General features: G+C 41.1%; 1 protein-coding gene and 1 long non-coding RNA gene across 4 annotated transcripts in view; one reads left to right on the forward strand and one right to left on the reverse strand.

Moving 5' to 3' along the window:
* On the forward strand, positions 1-16,051 carry ZNF441 (zinc finger protein 441). Of its 3 annotated transcripts, none has more exons than XM_024236415.3 (4): positions 1-202; positions 9,598-9,724; positions 10,321-10,384; positions 12,004-16,051. In XM_024236415.3, the coding sequence occupies exons 1-4, from the start codon at positions 200-202 to the stop codon at positions 13,889-13,891; spliced, it is 2,082 nt and encodes a 693-aa protein (XP_024092183.1). In that variant the 5' UTR covers positions 1-199; the 3' UTR covers positions 13,892-16,051. The 3 variants fall into 3 exon arrangements, with proteins under 3 accessions (XP_024092183.1, XP_054395764.1, XP_054395765.1); XM_054539789.2 differs by lacking the exon at positions 1-202 and adding an exon at positions 210-587; XM_054539790.2 differs by lacking the exon at positions 1-202 and adding an exon at positions 6,801-9,375.
* The window catches only part of LOC129051884 (uncharacterized), a 20,359-nt gene continuing 13,503 nt past the window's right edge, over positions 14,753-21,608 (reverse strand). The window contains exons 2-3 of the long non-coding RNA XR_008516411.2: positions 18,973-19,083; positions 14,753-18,551 (exon numbers count right to left, since the gene is read on the reverse strand). This is a non-coding gene — a long non-coding RNA (uncharacterized LOC129051884). The remainder of the gene's footprint in view (positions 18,552-18,972; positions 19,084-21,608) is intronic.

Consider the following 21,608-nt stretch of genomic DNA (forward strand, 5'->3'; position numbering starts at 1 on the left):
AGAGCTGTCAATCAGGCGCGCTGACCGGAGGAGGGTGCAAGGTTCAAAGAGCCCGCCGAGTCTTCTCCACGCCCCTGCACTGGGCTCCGGGTTCTGTCACTGAGAGACGCCCTGGAACGTCTGTGACAGCTTGGTCTCGCTGGGACCCGCACTGACAGCGGGAGACAGAGGGAGGAACCTGGACACCGGAAGCCGGGAAATGGTGAGTGTGTGAGGTCTGGTGTCCCGACGCGTGAGAGGAGAGACTGGTTGGAACCGGCCGGAACCGGCTGTGGTGGCACCAGGGCTTCCCTGCCGGCGACACCCTGGCGCAGCTTGGCCCTCGGTCCCCTCGGCCGCAGGATGGGGCTGGGGCGGCAGCCGGGACCTCGGGCGTCCTGTCCCGTCCCTGCGCGGCCACTGCGGCCCTGGCCCTGGCGGCCTGTCTGGGCAGCTCCGCGCTCGCAGTCCCGCGTCTCCCCAGATTGTGCGGCTGTAACCGGCACAGGTTCGCGGCCCGAGTCAGTGCACCGAGACGCCGAGGGCTGCAGCAGAAACAGTTTAATACGGGGAGAGGGGAGGACACCCCAGATCCGCCTTCCTGAGAGGTTTGGGGATGGGGTGTTTAGGGGTGTGGACGGGGGCGGCTGGGGCGTGCGATCGCTGGATGGTGGGGAAGTGAGGGGTGACTCCTGGGACTGGAGGTGAAGAAACCGCATTCTTCTGCTGAGTGGGTTCCCTCGTGGGGTCTTCAGCCTGCTTGGCGCCAGCCTTTCCGCTGGAATTCAGGATCTGAGAAAGAACTCAGGCGACTCTTGAGCAACTCTCAGAGATCTCATCCCCAAGCACAATGGGGAAGCCGGCGGTCAGCGTCTGCTGTGGCCTGACTCTTGGGGAGGCGGCCCCGCGAGGCAGCGGGGCTGAGGGCACCTGGTTAATATCTAACTGCAATCTCGCCTCCAGAATGGCTCGCAGTTCCTGTGACCCCGGTGAGGAGGCTGCACGGTGACGACGGGTCACCAGGCAGACTCGTGTGTGGGGTTTGTGTGTGGGAAGAGCTGTGGTCTGTGTGGTCCCCTGTCCCTTCTTTCTTCCCAAGGGCGACCCGTTCCCCTTCGAGTCTTCCAAAGATGTGGGCAGCAGGGTCTCAAATCCACCACTGTTTTCTCTCATCCTAACTCCTCCTAGGGCCGACAGAAAATCCCTTGGCTTCCAGAGCCTTCCTCAGGCTTTCTCTCCTCAATTCACAGCAACTTTATGAACTCCTTGTCCCCCAGTTTATATTTCAAACAGAGGCTAGTATTTTAATTGTCATTTTGTTTATACATAGCAATATATGGCTGTTTGTAAAAGGTTTTGTGTTTGTGAACATTTCACATGTGAGGAAGCAGAGAAAAACCACCAGACATTTCGCTGTAAAAAAAATGAATATTAATAAATAAAATCTTTGTTACTGTCCTCCCTTCATCATCCCTAGACAGAGACACCTTTTGAGAATGTCTTTGGATTAAGGTTCCTCTTTGGAAACGTTACAGAGTGATGAGTCCCCAGCCCATCCTCTATGGTTTCCTGGTCCTGGGTTTCAGAGCTGCCTGGGGCTACCCCAAGATGCCCACAGCTGCCAAGTCTCTTGTATTGTCAAGTGAATATCAGTCCCTTTGTCACTCCTCCCAGAGGACACCCTGAGGTGGAGATGGTGGGACCTTGTAGGGAAGCAGTATGATGCCCTGTAGTGGGAGGAGTCTTCTGGTATACCCTTCCTCAAGAAGCTACTTCCTTAGAACACTCAGCTTTTCTTCCCCGATCCCTTCCTTGGGGATATATGGCTGGTCAGCCAATTGGATGGTGGTATTAAGGGGACAGGACTGAAATGATTCTTCCCTTCTGATGTTCTCAGACTAATGAAGGGAGAAAACTATCCCTAAGGACAGGAAAACCAACCCCACTGAGGTGGTGCAAGAACCTGAAAATCTAACAGTGTAGTGTTTCCTGGGATCGCGGTTACTGAGCACTTTGGTCAGCAGCGTGGGGATGGGGGATGTTCCAGGTGATAGGAGGACCTGACTTGACACACTCTGCACCCATAGGGAGGTGGTGAAAGGAGATGATGGTATAAGGAATGCATATGGATCAACCAAATTGAAGAACTGGGAGAAGATAGAGAACTAGAAACTGTGTCAAGGGCCATAAAACCCCTTTTTTGGTATGAAAAAACAAAACCACATTCAAAATGGAAGCTGAGGTAACAAACTGAGTAAAAATTAATGAAAACTGTAAAGTCTATAGTTAGTTGATCATTGTATATGGAGATGCTGGGCAGAAGATGGATTATTCTCCTGTAGGTAACCATTTGTCTCCATCATTTCTGTTGAAGTGTCCCTCATTTGTATCACTGCCTGGCAATACCTGCTGTGTCATAGGTTCTTGTACCTTAAGTAGATGCTCTTGTTCCAGAATTTGCTATTTTTCATTGGTTTATGTATCCATCAGTCTGCTAATATCATACTCTCCTGATTACTATAGTCTTCAAAGCCTTGATGTGTGGTAAAGACCCTTCCTAACTTAGTCCTTTGGGTTGCTATAACAAATTACCACAGACTGCATGCCTTAAACAACAGATATTCATTTCTCAAAACTGTAGAGGCTGAGAATTCAGTTTCAAGGAGCAGGTCAGTTGTCTAGTAAGGGCCTCTTTCTTTCTTTTTTTTTTTTTTTTTGAGATGGAGTCTTGTTCTGTTGCCCAGGCTGGAGTACAGTGGCATGATCTCAGCTCACTGCAACCTCCACCTCCTGGGTTCAAGTGATTCTCCTGCCTCAGCTTCCCAAGTAGCTGGGACTACAGGCACATGCCACCACACCCAGCTAATTTTTTATATTTTTAGTAGAGACGGTGTTTCACTGTGTTAGCCAGAATGGTCTCGATCTCCTGACCTCATGATCTGCCCACCTCGGCCTCCCAAAGTGCTGGGATTACAGGTGTGAGCCACTGTGCCCAGCCTGGGCCTCTTTCTTGATTTGCAGATGGCATTCTTCCTGTTATGCCCTCACATGGTGGAGATATGTCTGTAATGTCTGTCTAGTTTTGGTATTAAGGCAGTTGCATTAGTCCATTTTCACACTGCTATAAAGAACTACCAGAAAAGAGGTTTAATTGACTCACAGTTCCTCATGGCTGGGGAGGCCTCAGGAAACTTACAGTCATGGCGGAAGGGGAAGCAGGCACTTCTTATACGGTGACAGGCAAGACAGCATGTGAAGGAGGAACTGTCAAACACTTATAAAACCGTCAGATTTCATGAGAACCCATTATCACAAGAACAGCATGGGGGAAACTGCCCCCATGAACCAGTCACCTCCCACAGGTCCCTCCCTTGATACATGGGGATTATGGGGATTACAGTTCAAGATTAGATTTGGGTGGCAACAAAGAGCCAAACCATATTATCAGTGTTGGCCTTACAACATGAATTAGAAAGTGTTCCCTCTGCTTCTATTTTCTGAAAGAGATTATAGAGAATTGGTGTCATTTCTTCCATAAGTGTTTTCCGGAATTCAACAGTGAAACCATGCTGGCCTGTTCCTTTTTCTTGGGACTTTTTGTTTGTTTGCTTGAAATGGAGTTTTGCTTTGTTGTCCAGGCTGAAGTGCAGTGTCATGATCTCACTGCAACTTCTGCCTCCTGGGATCAAGTGATCCTCCCACCTCAGCCACCTGAGTGGCTGGAACTCCCACTACAGCCTCCTGAGTGGCTGGATGTGCCACCCCATCCTGCTAATTTTTTGTGTTTTCTGTAGAGATGGGGTTTCACCATGTTGCCCAGGCTGGTCTTGAACTCCTGGGCTCGAGCAGTCTGCCGATCTTGGCCTCCCATAGTTCTGGGATTACACGTGTGAGCCACCACGCCTAGCCTACCACTGCACTATAGCCTGGGCGACAGAGCAAGACTCCGTCTCAAAAAAAAAAAAAAAAAAAAAAAAAAAAAAGAATGCAATCTCTAGAAAGCAAAGATACAAAACCAATGCTTAAAAACCTTCCACTTTAGGAAACTGAAGAAAGAATAGCAGGATATATGTAAATTGAGCAGAGGAAAATAACAATGAGAGAAGGCATTAATGAAATAGTAAGCAAGAAATTGGTAGAAAACATCAACAAACCAAAAGCTGGTTCCTTCAAAAGATCAATAAAATGAATAAGCCCATAGGCAAGCTAACTCAGAAGAAAGGGGGGTTATGATTACTCATCTTGTGTACATTAAAGGGCCTCAAAGGAGTATTAGGAACAACTGCATGCCCACATAGTTGATAAATTACATGGAATGGACCAATTCCTTGAATGACACAAGCTACCAAAACTCACAAAAGGATAACTAATTAATATGAAAAGGCTTATAACTATTGAAGAAATTTAATCAATAAATAATAAAAGTCCCAGGCCAGGCTGGGTGCACTGGTAGGCTAGGTGTGGTGGCTCACACGTGTAATCCCAGCACTTTTAGCTGCTAGCATTCAGGAAATCTATCAGAATACTGGATGAACACAAGCTAAGGGAACAGAGACTTCAGTGACTACACTGGACAGAGAATACAGTCTCTGCAAACATACTCTGAAAATGTTACTAAACAAATGAATAATTAAAACCTTCCACAATCCCAGCACTTTGGGAGGCCAAGATCGGCAGACTGCTTGAACCCAGGAGTTCAAGACCAGCCTGGGCAACATGGTGAAACCCCATCTCTACAGAAAACACAAATAATTAGCAGGATGGGGTGGCACATCCAGCCACTCAGGAGGCTGTAGTGGGAGTTCCAGCCACTCAGGAGGCTGAGGTGGGAGGATCACTTGATCCCAGGAGGCAGAAGTTGCAGTGAGATCATGACACTGCACTTCAGCCTGGACAACAAAGCAAAACTCCTCCTGGATTCACACCATTCTCCTACCTCAGCTCCCGAGTAGCTGGGACTACAGGCGCCTGCCACCACGCCCGACTAATTTTTTGTATTTTTAGTAGAGACAGGGTTTCACCTTGTTAACCAGGATAGTCTCGATCTCTTGACCTTGTGATCCGCCCGTCTTGGCCTCCCAAAGTGCTGGGATTACAGGCATGAGCCACCATGCCCGGCCTGCATTCAATTCTTTACGTTTCCTCCTAAGCACATTCTAAAAATTTTGCTATGATATACTCTTTTTTATCAACATTGCAATATTTACATTTGCTTGAGAATTCTGTTTGACACTTTTATAGTTGAGAGGCTTGTGACTTAAATCTCCAGATTTTTTAGGCTTTTCAAGTATGTTTCTGTTATTTATTGCTACCTTAATTATAATACAGTTTGATTGCATATTTTATAGAATTTCTATTTTTAAAAATGTGTTCAAGTGTGTTTTATGATTCAGAATATGGTCTATCTTGGTGTGTACTTCATGTGGGCTTGAAAATAATGTGTAGCCTGCTGGTGTAAAATGAAAGAATCTGTAAATACACATCAATTAAATCTAGTTGATTAATAGTATTCTTGAGTTCACTTGTATCATTAGTAATTTTCTGCCAAACTGATCTGTCAATTATTGAAAGAGGTGAGTTGTTTTTCTCCAACTATAGTTGTAGATTTGTGTATTTTGTCTTGTGGTTTTATAAGTTTTTGCCTTATGTATTTTCATGATCTGTGTTTATGGGCATAAATGTTAAGGATTATTATGTCTTGTAGGATTGACCTCTTTATCATTATGAAATATCTCCATCGTGTGTAATTTTTTTGACCTAAAATCTTATTTGTCTGAATTTAGTATCGGTGTTCCATATTTCTTTTGATTAGGGCTAGAATTGCATATATTTATCCAAACCTTTCTGTTTAAAATGGTTTTCTTGTGCACATCAATGGGCCTTCTTTTTCATTATACTCTGCCAGTCCCTGCCTTTTTTACTGTTGAATATAGGTAATACACATTCTATGTCATAACTCATATAATTGGATTAATATCACATATATGTTATTGTTTTCTGTTTATTGTACATTATCTGTTTTTTTCAACTTTCTCCTTTCTGCCTTCTTTCATTTTGACTGAGCATGTATATGATTCCATTTGCTTGCTTCTATGAGTATAGTAAATCTATTTGTTTCTTAAATTTTATTAGTGAATTCACTAGAGTTTGTAGAATACCATTCACAACTAATGAGCCTACAGTTTCAAATAACACTATACCGGCTTCAGGGGTAGTGCTGGTATAACAAACTATTCTGAATTCCTCTATTGTATTGCCCAATACATTGCTGATATTATTATGTTGAACAAACCTGTATCTATTATATTAGATCAGATAGGTATAAGAAAACTAAAGAATTTCAAATGTCTTCATTTAATTCTAAGACTCTTCGTGTGTGTGTTGATCCAAATTTCTAATCTATATAATTTTTCTTCTCTCCGATGAACTTCTTTTAACATTACTGGCAAGGCAGTTGTATCAGTCATACATTCTATCAATTTCATTCCTTTTTCTTTTTTTCTCCTTAGTCTAAATAACTTCAATTGTTCTATCTTCATTTTAGCTGATTTTTTACTTTGATTGCTCACATCTGTTGAACATCTATAGAGAAATTTTCATTTTAGATGTTGTCCTTTGCAGTTGCATAAATTAAATATGGTCCAATTTCTAATTTTGTATTGATATGATTTTATCCATACATCCCTTTTCTGGTTTTCTTTTAGTTCTTTGTTCATAATTGCCTTTACCTCATTGAACATATTTAAGACAGTTGCTTTAAAGTTTTTATTCAATAAGTCTAATGTCTGAGGTTCTCAGAGATGGTTTATCTAAATTAAATTTTTTTCCATTGATGAGCTATATTTTTATTCTTCTTTATAGTCTCTGGATTTTTTGTGTTGTAAAGCAGACATTTGAATGTTATAATCTGGAAATCAGATTCCCCTTCACTGTTTGCCCTTCTGGTTTGTGGAAGGTTTTAATTATTCATTTGTTTAGTAACATTTTCAGAGCATGTCTGCAGAGACTGTATTCTGTATCCAGTGTAGTCACTGAAGTCTCTGTTCCCTTAGCTTGTGTTCATCCAGTATTCTGATAGATTTCCTGAATGCTAGCAGCTAAAAGTAAAAAAGACATGCCAAACAAAAAGCTGACCTCTTCCAGTCTTTGTGGATGGGTTTGTGATGTAGTATTTGGTGAACCCTTAGCCAGACTGCTTAAAACTCTGCTTTAGCCTTCCCTTTCTGTTTTACTAAACTGAGAGATGATGCAGAGCTGAAAATGAGGGCCTCCCCAGGTCTTTTGTGAAAATGTGTTTTTTCCGGTGCATGCATTTCCAGTGCATGCATTCTCAATTCCCCAAAACACTTGAGTGCTTTTGAATGCCCCCTTTTTTTTGAGATGGAGTCTCGTGCTGTCGCCCAGGCTGGGGTGTAGTGGCGCAATCTCGGCTCACTGCAAGCTCCGCCTCCCGGGTTAACGCCATTCTCCTGCCTCAGCCTCCTGAGTACCTGGGACTACAGGTGCCCACCACCACGCCTGGCTAATGTTAGCCAGGATGGTCTCGATCTCCTGACCTCGTGATCCGCCCACCTCAGCCTCCCAAAGTGCTGGGATTACAGGCATAAGCCACCGCACCCAGCCTTTTTTTTTTTTTTTTTTGGTGACGGAATCTCGCTTTATCGCCCAGGCTGGAGTGCAGTGGCTCCATCTTGGCTCACTGAAACCTCCGATTCCCAGGTTCAAGTGATTCTCGTCCCTAAGCCTCTCAAGTAGCTGGAACTACAGGTGCCCACCACCACACCTGACTAATTTTTGTATTCTTAGTAGAGACGGGGTTTCGACATGTTGGCCAGGCTGGTCTCGAACTCCTGACCTCAGGTGATCCACCTGCCTCGGCCTCCCAAAGTGCTGGGATTACAAACGTGAGCTACCGCACTCAGCCTGAATGCCCTAATTTCTGAGGGAAATTGTTCTCTCCTTTTTTATTCCCAGGACTTAGATGTTCTACCATATGTCTTAATCGTAATTTGTTGTCGCAGTTGTTTGAAGGTTTTTTATGTATTTTGCAACAATTTGAAGCAGTTCCTGCCAAGCTCGACCTAATTAGGCTCCATCATTGATTAAATAAAAAAGAGAGCTTTCTTTCAGACCTTTGGATAGTCCACAGATGGATTGAAAAATACGAAGGTGCAATAACTTACAAATAAGATCTGATCTGCTCTCTCTAGGGATCCACATTGGAAATTTGGTCTGCTGTCTTCAAGACTGGCTCTGATGTGAGGAGGGATTGGGACAAGGACGAATAAAAACTCCACAAAGCTTTCCTACTATTTGTCACCTTCCTTATTCTATTTGTTTATCTCTGTGTTAATAGTACAGGGTGCTGAATATAATATATTCACAACACTTTATCTGTTTTTGGAAAGCTGTTGCTTTCTTGGTTAGAAGGATTTTAGCATTTTTAGATGTTTGTGACTTCTATTAGATTTGGTCATGTAATTTTTAATGATGACAAAAAGGTCTGTTTAGGGATTTAGGGAAATATAGATATTCATGAGAGGTGACATTGAGTTTTTTTCTAAGAACATATGCAATCTTTGCCCTTCTTTTCTTCTTCTTTGACATTACTTAATAAAGTTTAATTTTTCCATTAGGATGGTAAAATATCCTTATTAGTCTTTTGTCATACTTAACTACATTTGTTCTACAGTAAACCAGTTGCTAGCTTCCAAATGTTCTCTCTTAGTATAGTCACATAGCACAGGCTAAATCCCCCAAGGCACAAGGGTCACTCATTACAGACACAGTGACCAGAGTGTTTTTTCCTTTTTTTTTTTTTTTTTTGAGACGGAGTTTCTCTCTTGTTGCCCAGGCTGGAGTGCAATGGCGCGATCTCGGCTCACCGCAACCTTCGCCTCCTGGGTTCAAGCAATTCTCCTGCCGCAGCCTCCCGAGTAGCTGGGATTACAAGCATGCGCCACCATGCCTGGCTAATTTTTTGTATTTTTAGTAGAGACAGGATTTCTCCATGTTGATCAGGCTGGTCTCGAACTCCTGACCTCAGGTGATCTGCCTGCCTCGGCCTCCCAAAGTGCTGGGATTACAGGTGTGCGCCACTGCGCCTGGCCTCAGAGTATTTTTTTCATGGCTGTCTTAGTCTGTTTTTTGTTGCTTATAACAGAATACTTTAACCTGAGTAATTTATAAGAAATGATATTTATTTTTTACACTTCTGGAGGGTGGGAAGCCCAGCATCAAGGTTGGGCATCTGGTGAGAGCCTTCTTGCTGGTAACTCTCTTTTGCACAATAGGTAGCAGGACTTTGTCATGACAAGAACTGCAGACCCACTGTAGAAATAGAAATGAGGAGTGATTCAGGCAATAAGACTCACTTTCTTAACTCACCAACAAGAGGTGTGTTCCTATTCAACTGTTACTTTACAAAACATGTTCAATTCTAGCATCAGAATTGTTGTGTAGGATAAAATGAATGTAAAGAGAGAATAAGAGTGGGTTTACCATGTTCTTGAATAAATGCTTGGAAACCACAGCATCATGTGAAGGTGATGAAGTGAATATACATTCCCAGTGCCTTCAGTTTTAATCTTCCTCCTCTGCACATGTGGAATGTTTCAGGACTCAGTGGCATTTGAGGATGTGGCTATAAACTTCACCTGTGAGGAGTGGGCTTTGCTGGGTCCATCACAGAAGAGTCTCTACAGAGATGTGATGCAGGAAACCATCAGAAACCTGGACTGTATAGGTAAGGATGTCATCGTGCCTTCACTTAGTCAAATAGAGACATTTGTTTCTTGGTCATCAATGCTGTTCAATTATTTGAAATATGGAAAGGGTATATAATTGGCGCTTGAACCAGCTACCCAAGCAGTCATACATCTTCTTCTCCTCCACAACTTAACCACTAGTAGCCTACCGTTTACTGGCAGCATTACTGGTAACATAAACAGTTGATTAATACATGTATTATATGTCATATTTATTACATGCTATATATTCTCACAGTAAAGTAAGCTAGAAAAAGAAAATATTCATTAGGAAACCATAGGGAAGTGGAACATTATTTAGTATTCATAGAAAGTGCATCATTACAAAGTTTTCATTCTGATTGTCTTTACATTGAGTAGACTGAATAAGAGGAGGGGTTGGTCTTGCTGTCTCAAGAGTAGCAGAGACTGAAGAAATTCATATGTAAGTAGACCTGTGCATTTCAAACCTGTGTTGAAGACTCAACTGTAGTTTGGTGTGTGAATCATGCATGATTGCAGTGTACATAAAATCTTACAGTCTTTCTATAATTTTATAATAATTTATAGTCATTTTTCTGGTTCTAACTTTTAGGAATGATATGGCAAAATCATGATATAGAAGAAGATCAGTACAAAGATCTCAGAAGAAATCTAAGGTAATTGGCACTCACAAGAGAAAGTTGTGTCCTTGGAGTGATTCATAGTATGCCAGAAATTTTATTTTATTTTGTTTGTTTTAGAGACAGTGTCTCACTTTGTTGCTCAGGCTGGAGTACAGTGGTATGATCATAGCTCACTGTAGCCTCAGACTCCTGTGCTCAATGGTCCTCCCATTTCAGCCTTCTGAGTAGCTAGGGTTACAGGCATGCACCACCACATGTGGCTACATATTTAGTTTTTGTAGAAATAGGGTCTTGCTATGTTTGACCAGACTCATCTCAAGCTCCTGTCCTTAAGCGTTCCTCCTGCCTTGGCCTCTCAAAAGGCAGGTATTGCAGCCATGAGCCACTGTGACCAGCCCAAAATTTTAAAAAGAAGCAAGGAAAATTAACAAGCCCATCTTAAATTTATTTATTCTTAGAAAATTTTCTTCAAAAATGTATACTTAAATGTGACATGGCTATTCAGTGCCTGCAAAATAGTTCCCTTGGTAGCAGTATTAAGAATTCCCATATAAATGTCACTATCTTCAAAACAGCTGGGGTCGAGTTATCTTGTACATCATTCTGTCCATTCATGCTCAAAGAGGGCATGAAACCTACACTTTGCATGATAATGTTAGAAATGTAAATCCAGGCCAGTTGCAATAGCTCACACCTGTAATCCCAACTATTTGGGAAGCTGAGGCAGGAAGACTGCTTGAGCCCAGGTGTTCAATCGGCCTGGGCAATGTGGCAAGACATCCTTTCTACAAAAAATACAAAAATTAGCTAGGCATGGTGGCCTGTGCTTGTGGTTTCAGTTACTTGGGAGGCTGAGACAGGAAGGTTGCTTGAGCCCAGGAGGTCAAGGCCACAGTAAGCCATGTTCACATCACTATACTCCAGCCTGGGCAACAGAGAAAAACCCAGTTTCAAAAAAAAAAAAAAAAAAAGAAAAAGAAAAAGAAAACCTGGGTATGGTGGCTCACCCTTGTAATCCCAGCACTACAAGAGGTCAAGGTGGGCAGATTGCTTGAGCTCAGGAGTTCAAGACTAGCCTGGGCAACATGGTGAAATCTTGTCTCTATAAAAAATACAAAAATCTAATCTCAGCACTTTGGGAGGCCGAGATGGGCAGATCACGAGGTCAGGAGATCGAGACCATCCTGGCTAACATGGTGAAACCCCGTCTCTACTAAAAATACAAAAAATTAGCCAGGCGTGGTGGTAGGCGCCTGTGGTCCCAGCTACTTGGGAAGCTGAGGCAGGAGAATGGTGTGAACCCAGGGGAGGTAGAGCTTGCAGTGAGCCGAGATTGCGCCACTGCACTCCAGCCTGGGCAACAGAGCGAGACTCCATCTCAAAAAAAAAAAAAAAAAAAAAAATCGGCCAGGCATGGTGGCATATGCCTGTAGTCCCAGCTATTTGAGAGGCTGAGGTGGGAGGATGGTTTGAGTCCAGGAGGTGGAGGTTGCAGTGAGCTGAGATCACACCACTGCACTCCAGCCTGGGCAACAGAGCAAGAAACTGTCTCAGAAAAAAAAGAAAAAAGAAAAGAAATGTAAATCCAATACTTATTAATACAAAATCATTTATAAACAAACCTTTACTAATGTACTTCTTATTTTTTACAGATGTCATATGGTAGAGAGATCTTGTGAAATTAAAGATAATAGTCAATGTGGAGGACCCTTTACCCGGATTCAAGACAGTATTGTGAACAAGAAAATACCTGGAGTAGATCCATGGGAAAGCAGTGAGTGTACAGACGTCCTCATGGATCGTTCATCTCTTAATTGCTACATTAGAGTTGACAGTGAACACAAACCATGTGAGTATCAAGAATATGGAGAGAAGCCGTATACACATACACAATGTGGGACAGCTTTCAGTTATCAGCCCTGCTTTCAAATACATGAAAGGCCTCAGCATGGAAAGAAACTCTATGATTGTAAGGAATGTGCAACCTTCAGTTCTCTTGAAAACCTTCAAAGACACATGGCAGCACACCATGGAGATGGACCTTGTATATGTAAGTTGTGTGGAAACGCCTTTATTTGGCCTAATTTATTTCATATGCTTAGAAGAACTCACACTGAAGAGAAACCATATGAATATGAGCAGTGTTCTACAGCGTTTCCTGCTTATAGTTCCACTCTAAGACATGAAAGAACACACAGTGGAGAGAAACCCTATCAGTGTAAACAATGTGGGAAAGCCTTCAGTTGTTCCTGTTACACTCAACTATATGAAAGGACTCACACTGGAGAACAATCCTATGAATGTAAGCAATGTGGGAAAGCATTTTATCATCTTGGAAGCTTTCAAAGACACATGATAGTGCACACTGGAGATGGACCTCATAAATGTAAGATATGTGGAAAAGGCTTTCTTTCTCCCAGTTCAGTTCGAAGACATAAAAGAACTCACACTGGAGAGAAACCATATGAATGTAAGTATTGTGGGAAAGCATTCTCTGATTGCACAGGTTTTCGAAGACACATGATAACACACACTGGAGATGGACCTCATAAATGCAAGGTATGTGGGAAAGCCTTTGATTCTCCCAGTTTATGTCGAAGGCATGAAACAACTCATACTGGGGAGAAACCCTATAAATGTGAATGTGGGAAAGCCTTTAGTGATTTCTATTACTTTCGAAATCATGAAACTACTCACACTGGAGAGAAGCCATATAAATGTAAACAATGTGGAAAAGCCTTCATTTGTTGTACTTACCTTCAAATACATGAAAGAATTCACACTGGTGAGAGGCCCTATAAATGTAAACAATGTGGAAAAGCCTTCAGGTCTTCCAATTACATTCGAGTACATGAAAAGACTCACACTGGAGAAAAGCCCTATGAATGTAAGCAGTGTGGAAAAGCACTTTCTCATCTGAAAAGCTTTCAGAGACACATGATAATGCACACTGGAGATGGACCTCATAAATGTAAGATATGTGGGAAAAGCTTTGATTCTCCCAGTTCATTTCGAAGACATGAAAGAATTCACACTGGGGAGAGACCCTATAAGTGTAAACTATGTGGGAAAGGCTTCAGGTCTTCCAGTTACATTCAACTACATGAAAGGACTCACACTGGAGAGAAACCCTATGGTTGTCAGCAATGTGGGAAAGCATTATCTGATCTCTCAAGCTTTCGAAGACACATGATAACACATACTGGAAATGGACCTCATAAATGTAAGATATGTGGGAAAGGCTTTGATTATCCCAGTTCAGTGCAAAGACATGAAAGAACTCACACTGGAGAGAAACCCTATGAATGCAAGGAATGTGGTAAAGCCTTCAGTCATTCAAGTTACTTACGAATACACGAAAGAGTTCATACTGGAGAGAAGCCGTATAAATGTAAGGAATGTGGGAAACCATTCCATTGTCCCAGTGCCTTTCATAAACATGAAAGGACCCACAGTATGGAGAAACCCTATAAGTGTAAAGAATGTGGGGAAGCATTTCATTGTATCAGTTCCTTTCATAAACATGAAATGACTCACTAGAGAAAACCCCTATGAGTGTTGAACATGTGGGAAAGCCTTAAGTACTTTCAGCTTCTTACAAATACATAAAAGAGACTCACACTGAAAAAAGTTGTATGAATATAAAAATGTACTAAAACCTTCCATTTTTTTCAGTACCTTTTGAAAACATGACCAAACTCATACTTCAAAAAATATATATAATGAATGTGAGGAATATGAAAAAGCTTGCTTTCTCTAGCAAACTTTCGAAGGTGGATATTATGACATACTAGCAATGGACCTTACTACTGTAAGGAATGTAGAAATGCATTTACTAGTCCTAATTCATTTCAGTTACATGAAAGATTTCAAACTGCAGAGAACCACTATGAATGTAAACAATGTGGTAAAGCATTTAGTAGCTTCAGTTTCTTTTGAATACAGTCCTCCCTAGTTTCTGAGGTGAATTGATTCCAGCACCCTCAGGAATACCTATATTCAGAGATATTTAAGTCCCTGATATTAAACAGCATATTTGCATATAACCTAGGCACATTTTTCTGTATATTTTAAATCATTTCTAGATTACTTATAATACACAATGCATTGTAAATTCTGTATAAGTTGCTTTTGTATTGTTTAGGGAATCATGACAAGAAAAAAGTCTACATATTCAGTACAAATACAACTGTCATTGTCCTAAGTACATGTACATGTCAGCAACAATGTCAGGATCTGTGGAGTTTGTGAGTATAAGATCTTTAAGTGTTGAAGGTTTCATCTCCATAATTGCAGCTGCTTTAGCTACAAATATTATAGGAAGCTGTTCCTTCTTTTTCTTTACATCACCAAACCTTCCAGTGGTTATAGGCATTTTGTTATCCTTCAAGTGACCTGGAGCCTTTGTTGCATGACAGGATTGTACCTGAAGATCACATTCTTTAACAATTGTACCTACTGAATCTGTAAAACTACTAGAAGAAAACATATTGAAAATACTTCAGGACATTGGTTTAGGCAAAGATTTTATGGCTAATACCTCAAAGCACAGGCAACAAAGACAAAAATAGACAAATGAGACTATATTACACTAAAAAGTAGCTGTGTAAAGTAAAGGGAACAACAAGAGTGCAGAGAAAACCTGTTGAATATGAGAAAATATTTGCAAACTATATGACAAGGGACTGATATCCAAATATACAAGGAACTCAAACATCTCAACAGCAAAAAATATACATAATCCCATTAAAGTGGGAAAAGGATGTGAACAGACAGTTCTCAAAAGAAGACATGCAAATGGCCAAAAAGTATATGGAAATATGTTCAACATCACTAATGATTAGGAAAATGCAAATTGAAACCACAATGAGATACTCAGAATTATTCTTACTAAAAAAGATAAGAAACAACAAATGCTGATGAGGATGTGGAGAAAAGAACTTTCACTGTTGGTGAAAGTATAAATTAGAACAACTACTATGGAAAACAGTATGTAGATTTCTCAAAAACCTAAAAATAGAACCACCATATGATCCAGCAAACCAAGTATATCCACAGGAAAAGAAATCAGTATATCAAAGAGATACTTGCACTTGCATATTTATCACAGCACTATTCATGATAACAAAGATATGGAATTAACCTAGGCATCCATCAGTGGACACATGGATAAAGAAAATGTTTATGTACACAGTGGAATACTATTTGGCCATAAAAAAAGAGTAAAATGTTATTGCTAACAACATGGATGGAACTTGAGGTCATTATGGTAAGTGAAATAAGCCAGGCACAGAAAGACAAATACCACATGTTCTCACTTACATGTGGGAGGTGAAAAACTTGATCTCATGGAGATAGGGAATAGAATAACAGTTATCAGAGGCTGAGAAGGGGAAATGAAGAGAAATTGGTGAATACGTACAAATTTCCATTTAGATCAAAGGAATAAGTTCTGATGTTAGAAAGCAGACTAGAGCGAACTATAGTTAGCAACAATATATTGCATATTTCAAAGTAGTTGGAAGAGAGGACTTGAAATGTTACCAACACATAGAAATGGTAAATACTCAAGATCATGGATACCCCAAATACACTGACTTGACCATTACACATTCTATGCATGCAACAAATACTCATGTGTACCTTATATATATGTAAAATATGTATCAATAAAAGAAAATATGTAACATAGTTTTAAAATAACACTATTGTCAGGTGTCTGTGGGCTGAGGAACAGCCTAAGGTGTAAACTTAAGTTCTTCTCAGGTCTTTTCTTAGTTGCACCTGTCCCTGGGCATGTGTGGTAACTGTCTAATTTTCTCTGTATGTATGGTTATTTTTGCACAACCTAATCTTCAGTGGCTCTCAAAAGGAGAGGAATAAAAACATTAAGGGAAAAATAAAAGGCACCAGCCTGGAAGTCACTTCAGATGGAGGGGAAAGGCCTTCGAAAAATGGAGAGAGATGCAGCAGCAACAGTCACCACCACTTCTTTGTAACTCTGTGATCAGAAGTAACAATTATCAAGCAGTGCGCAGATCCCCAATATTTGGAAGACAGGTCCTTTGTGTCCACCCTGGCCCCCCAAAACTGCATGCAAATTGCTGTTAGAACTTATGCATAGCTACCTGTCATGGAGCTGAGGAGGGGGAATGAGTCAGGGCTGCTGACTCAACTAAGAGTTGAAATTGACCGAAATTAACCAAATTTTATTAGCCAATTATTTCCCTGGAAGCTGCAAGCTTTTAATAGTATCCACAGTTTCAAAATAGCTACATCAGTTGGATTCTGCCAATGCAAATCCAGGTGGGGGATACAGATTCTTCATGCTTTTTATTCTGCCATCTTCCTTGAATCCTCTGACCTGACTTTTTATACTAATACATTACTTCAGGTCCCATCCCACATGTCACCTCCTCAGCAAGTCTTTCTGTCACCTCAGTTACTCCTTTCCATATATACATTTTTTTCTTCAATACACTTTTCAGAGTCAGGGAAATCCAATTAGGTTCACAGACTTTACTGCTTTCTTAACAACCTATGAAAAGTCAAATCATATAAATGAACCAAACTGAATAGTGTCACTGTTACTTTTATGAAGTGTTATCCCGTAGATTAAAAAAAAAAAAAGCCGGGCGCGGTGGCTCACGCCTGTAATCCCAGCACTTTGGGAGGACAAGGAGGGTGGATCACCTGAGGTCAGAAGTTCAAGACCAGCCTGGTCAACATGGTGAAATCCCATCTCTACTAAATATACAAAAATTAGCCGGGCGTGGTGGCGGGCGCCTGTAATCCCAGCTACTCGGGAGGCTGAGGCAGGAGAATTGCTTGAACCCGGGAGGCGGAGGTTGCAGTGAGCCGAGATCGCGCCATTGCGCTCCAGCCTGGGCAACAAGAGCGAAACTTCGTCTCAAAAGAAAAAAAAAGAAAAGAAAACTGTTTTGCACCGATTTGCAGAAAAAGAGACAATGAGCTCCCTCTTGTGGTGAGGATGGCATTAACATCCACACATAACTCCTTTAGGGTGTGGATTTCTGAATTGTGCTGAGATCTCCAGAATTTACAGCAAGTGATGGTCAGTTTAAAATATTCTGTGCCTTCAATGAACAGGTGGTGTAGCAGGTTAGGGAGAAGAGAAGCAAATAAAATGGATGAGGTCCTCATTTAGGATATCACAATCTCTCCTGGAAGACAATTTCAAATGAATAAATCAAGGAACATGAGAAAGCCACAAGGGAGTTCAACCTGAGTCCAGTTAGACTCCTTGAAAGGGAAAGCTGTTTACAGAACACTTCGGATTTAGCTGCGGAAATGATTTGATGGGTCAGTGGTGGTGGAGTGAGGTTGAGACCGTTTAAAATAGGTGATGTAAACATGTGAAACCTCAGACACAGAGCCCTTGGTGTTAACCATGATCTGTTGAGAGTCAGAAGAATGAAGCAGAGGGAATTGTTGGAAGCTCACATTTAATTAGCTTTTTTACATATAACAATGTGTTGACAAGGCTGGGAGCGGTGGCTCACGCCTGTAATCCCAGCACTTTGGGAAGTTTAGGCGGGTGGATCACGAGGTCAGGAGATCGAGACCATCCTGGCTAACACGGCGAGACCTTGTCTCTACTAAAAATACAAAAAATTAGCTGGGCGTGTTGGCACGCGCCTGTAGTCCCAGCTACTCGGGAGGCTGAGGCAGGAGAATGGCATGAACCCAGGAGGTGGAGCTTGCAGTGAGCCGAGATGGCACCACTGCACTCCAGCATGGGCAACAGTGCGAGACTCCGTCTCGACAACAACAACAACCAAAAACAATGTGTTGACGTAGAAATTATTTATTGACGTCTTTTTCTCAAACTAATAATTATTTCGAAGGGTTTTTTTTTCCACCACGTAAACATAACCAACTCCTAGGAGCTTCCATGTGTATATACTTAAATGTATAATATGTGTAAAAGTTCTATCAGACTTAAATCATCCATTTATCACACTTTAAACACCTGTGAATGACCAGCCTGAGCAACATACCAAGACCTAATTTCTACCAAAAAATTTTTCTTTCTAATGATCCAGGCATAGTGACATGTACCTGTAGTCCTAGCTACTCCAGAGAATGAGGTGGGAGGATTGCTTGAGCCTAGGAGGTTGAGGCTGCAATGATCCGTGATGGTGTCACTGCACTCCAGCCTGGGTGACACAGTGAGACCCTGTCTCAAATAGAAGAAAATGTCAAATAAGATGAATGTGATTGCTTAAACTCTTCCACACAGAAGAATTGATCAAGATGGTCTTCAGAGGTAATATCATGAGGAAGCAGTACAGTGCAATGAGGAAAAAACAACAAAAAACAAATGAAGGGGGCAGAAGACCTCAATTCTACTCTTTACTCTCCCTAGATGTGAAACAACCTTGGGCAAGTCACTGCACCTCTTTGAGCCTGTTATTTCATCTGTAAGAAGCTGAGATAATTAATATATCGTAGATAATGTAGTGTTCCCAGTAGAAACTGAAACAGCACTCTGAGATCAAACTCATTAATATTCCTATAACAAAGTGAGTAAATACTTGAAACAGAACAAAAAAGCCAATAAATAGCCTCTTATTTCTTGATGTCAGGTTCATCCCTACCTTACAAAAAAGAGTTTTCAGAGCTTTTTCGTTTGTAGAACTGAAGAAAAGGGACTGTAGACTCATGGAAGTGTCTGATGTCAGAAAGCCAGATTTGTCGAAGATGAATTTCTGAAATTAAAACATTTTATTTGGGAAGAAATACTTGTAATTCAGGGCATACACACAGACCACGTGGTCTTTGGTATGTCTGAAAAACAGAGAACATTGGAGGTTTCATGAAAAGGAGAAGTGTTACATATGGTTCTTCAAGAAAGTTCATTGGCACTAGTAAGGTTTTTGGGAGTTGGAAAGTTCTGATCGGGAAATGATGGCAATGAGTAAAACTATTCTTAGAGTCACAGCAAGTTGTTTCAGTAACTATTAGATAAAACCGGTTTCAGGATACAGCTGGCTGTTTCAGCAGCTTGGCAGAGAATGACATGCTTGGAGCATTGGTATGTGCCCTGAGTGCTTTTCCCCCTTGGCCTGTTGACTCTTATAGTTGAGTTTGGCAAGAATGACCCAGTTTATATGATCAACATTCAGTTTGCTAATTCACAACAAAACAATTTTCTGCCACTCCATGACTAATGTTTTTAAATAGCCCTCAGCCTTTGGCTTGAACTTACCAAAGGACTTTTCAAACTAAACCATGTCCACTCTTTTTTTTTTTTTTTTTTTTTTTGAGACGGTCTCGCTGTGTCGCCCAGGCTGGAGTGCAGTTGTGCAATCATGGTTCATTGAAGCCTTGACCTCCTAGGCTCAGGTGATCCTCCTGCCTCAGCCTCCTGAGTAGCTGAGACCACAGGTGCATGCCACCATGTCCAACTAATTTTTATAGAGACAAGGCTTTACAGTGTTGCCCAGGCTGGTCTCAGACTGCTGGGCTCAAGCAATCCACCTACCTCAGCCTCTGAAAGTGCTAGGATTACAGGCATGAGCCAAACATTTAAAGAACTAATACCAATCCTACTCAAATTATTCTGAAAAATAGAGGAGGAGGCCAGGTGCGCTGGCTCACGCCTGTAATCCCAGCACTTTGGGAGGCTGAGGCGGGCAGATCACGAGGACACGAGCTCGAGACCAGCCTGACCAACATGGTGAAACCCCATCTCTACTAAAAATACAAAAATTAGCCAGGCGTGGTGGCACGTGCCTGTAATCCCAGCTACCCATGAGGCTGAGTTAGGAGAATCGCTTGAACCTGAGACGCAGAGGTTGCAATGAGCTGAGATCGCACCACTGCACTCCAGCCTGGGAGAAAGAGCAAGACTCCGCCTCAAGAAAAAAAAAAAAATAGAGGAGGAAGGAATACTTTCAAACTCATTCTATGAGTCCAGTATTACCCAGATACCAAAACCAGGCAAAGACACTTTAAGAAAACTATAGGTCAGTATCCCTGATGAATATTCATGCAAACATCCTCAACAAAATACTAGCAACCGAATTCAACAACACATCAAACAGATAATTTATCATGACCAAGTGAGATTTATCCCAGGGATGCAAGGATAGTATGTGATACATCATATCAACAGAATGAAGGACAAAAACTATATGATCATTTTAATAATGCTGAAAATGCATTTGATAAAATTTGACATCCCTTTATGATAAAAAAAAACCTTCAAAACCAAGTATACAAAGAACATACCTCAACATAATAAAAAGTCATATGTGACAGACCCACAACTAGTATACTGAATGGAGAAAAACAGCCTTTCCTCTAAAATCTGGAACAGGACAAAGATGCCCACTGTCACCACTGTTATTCAACTTAGTATTTGAAGTCCTAGTTAGAACAATCAGTTAAGAGAAAGAAATAAAGGGCATCCAAACTGGAAAGGAAGAAGTCAAATTATCCTTCTTTGCAGATCACATGATCTTATATTTGGGAAAAACCTAAAGACTTCACAAAAAAACTACTAGAACCAATAAATTCAGTAAAGTTGCAGGATACAAAATCAACATATAAAAATCAGTAGCATTTCTTCAGAACAAGGATCACTGGGAGAAAAAAAAATAAAAATTGAAAAGCCAAAAATGAATAGCATTTCTATATGCTAACAGTAAACAATCTGAAAAAGAAATCAAGAAAGTCCTCTTTACAATAGCTACAAATAAAATAAAATGCCTAGGAATTAATTTAACCTAAGAAATAAGTGAAAGATCTCTACAATGAAAACCATAAACCATTGATGCAAGAAATTGAAAAGGACAAAAAATGGAAAGATATTCCATGTTCATGGATTGGAAGAATAAATATGTTAAAATGTGCTTACTGCCCAAAGCAACCTACAGATTAAATACAATTCCTATCAAAATACCAAGGACATTCTTCACAGAAATAGAAAAAATAATCCTGAAATTTATATGGAACCACAAAAGACCTGGAATAGCCAAAGCTATCCTGATCAAAAAGAACAAAACTGGGGGAATCACATTACTTGACCTCAGATTATACTACAGAGCTATAGTAACCAGAACAGCATGGTTCTGGCATAAAAACAGATACATAGACCACTGGAACAGAATAGAGAACCTAGAAATAAATCTATACATTTACAGTGAACCCATTTTTGACAAAAGTGCCAAGAATGTACATTGGGGAAAGGACAATCTCTTTAGTAAATGGTGCTGGGAAAACGGAATGT

This window comes from Pongo abelii, chromosome 20, assembly GCF_028885655.2.
Source record: "Pongo abelii isolate AG06213 chromosome 20, NHGRI_mPonAbe1-v2.0_pri, whole genome shotgun sequence".
In the NCBI taxonomy this organism is placed as follows: Eukaryota; Metazoa; Chordata; class Mammalia; order Primates; family Hominidae; genus Pongo; species Pongo abelii.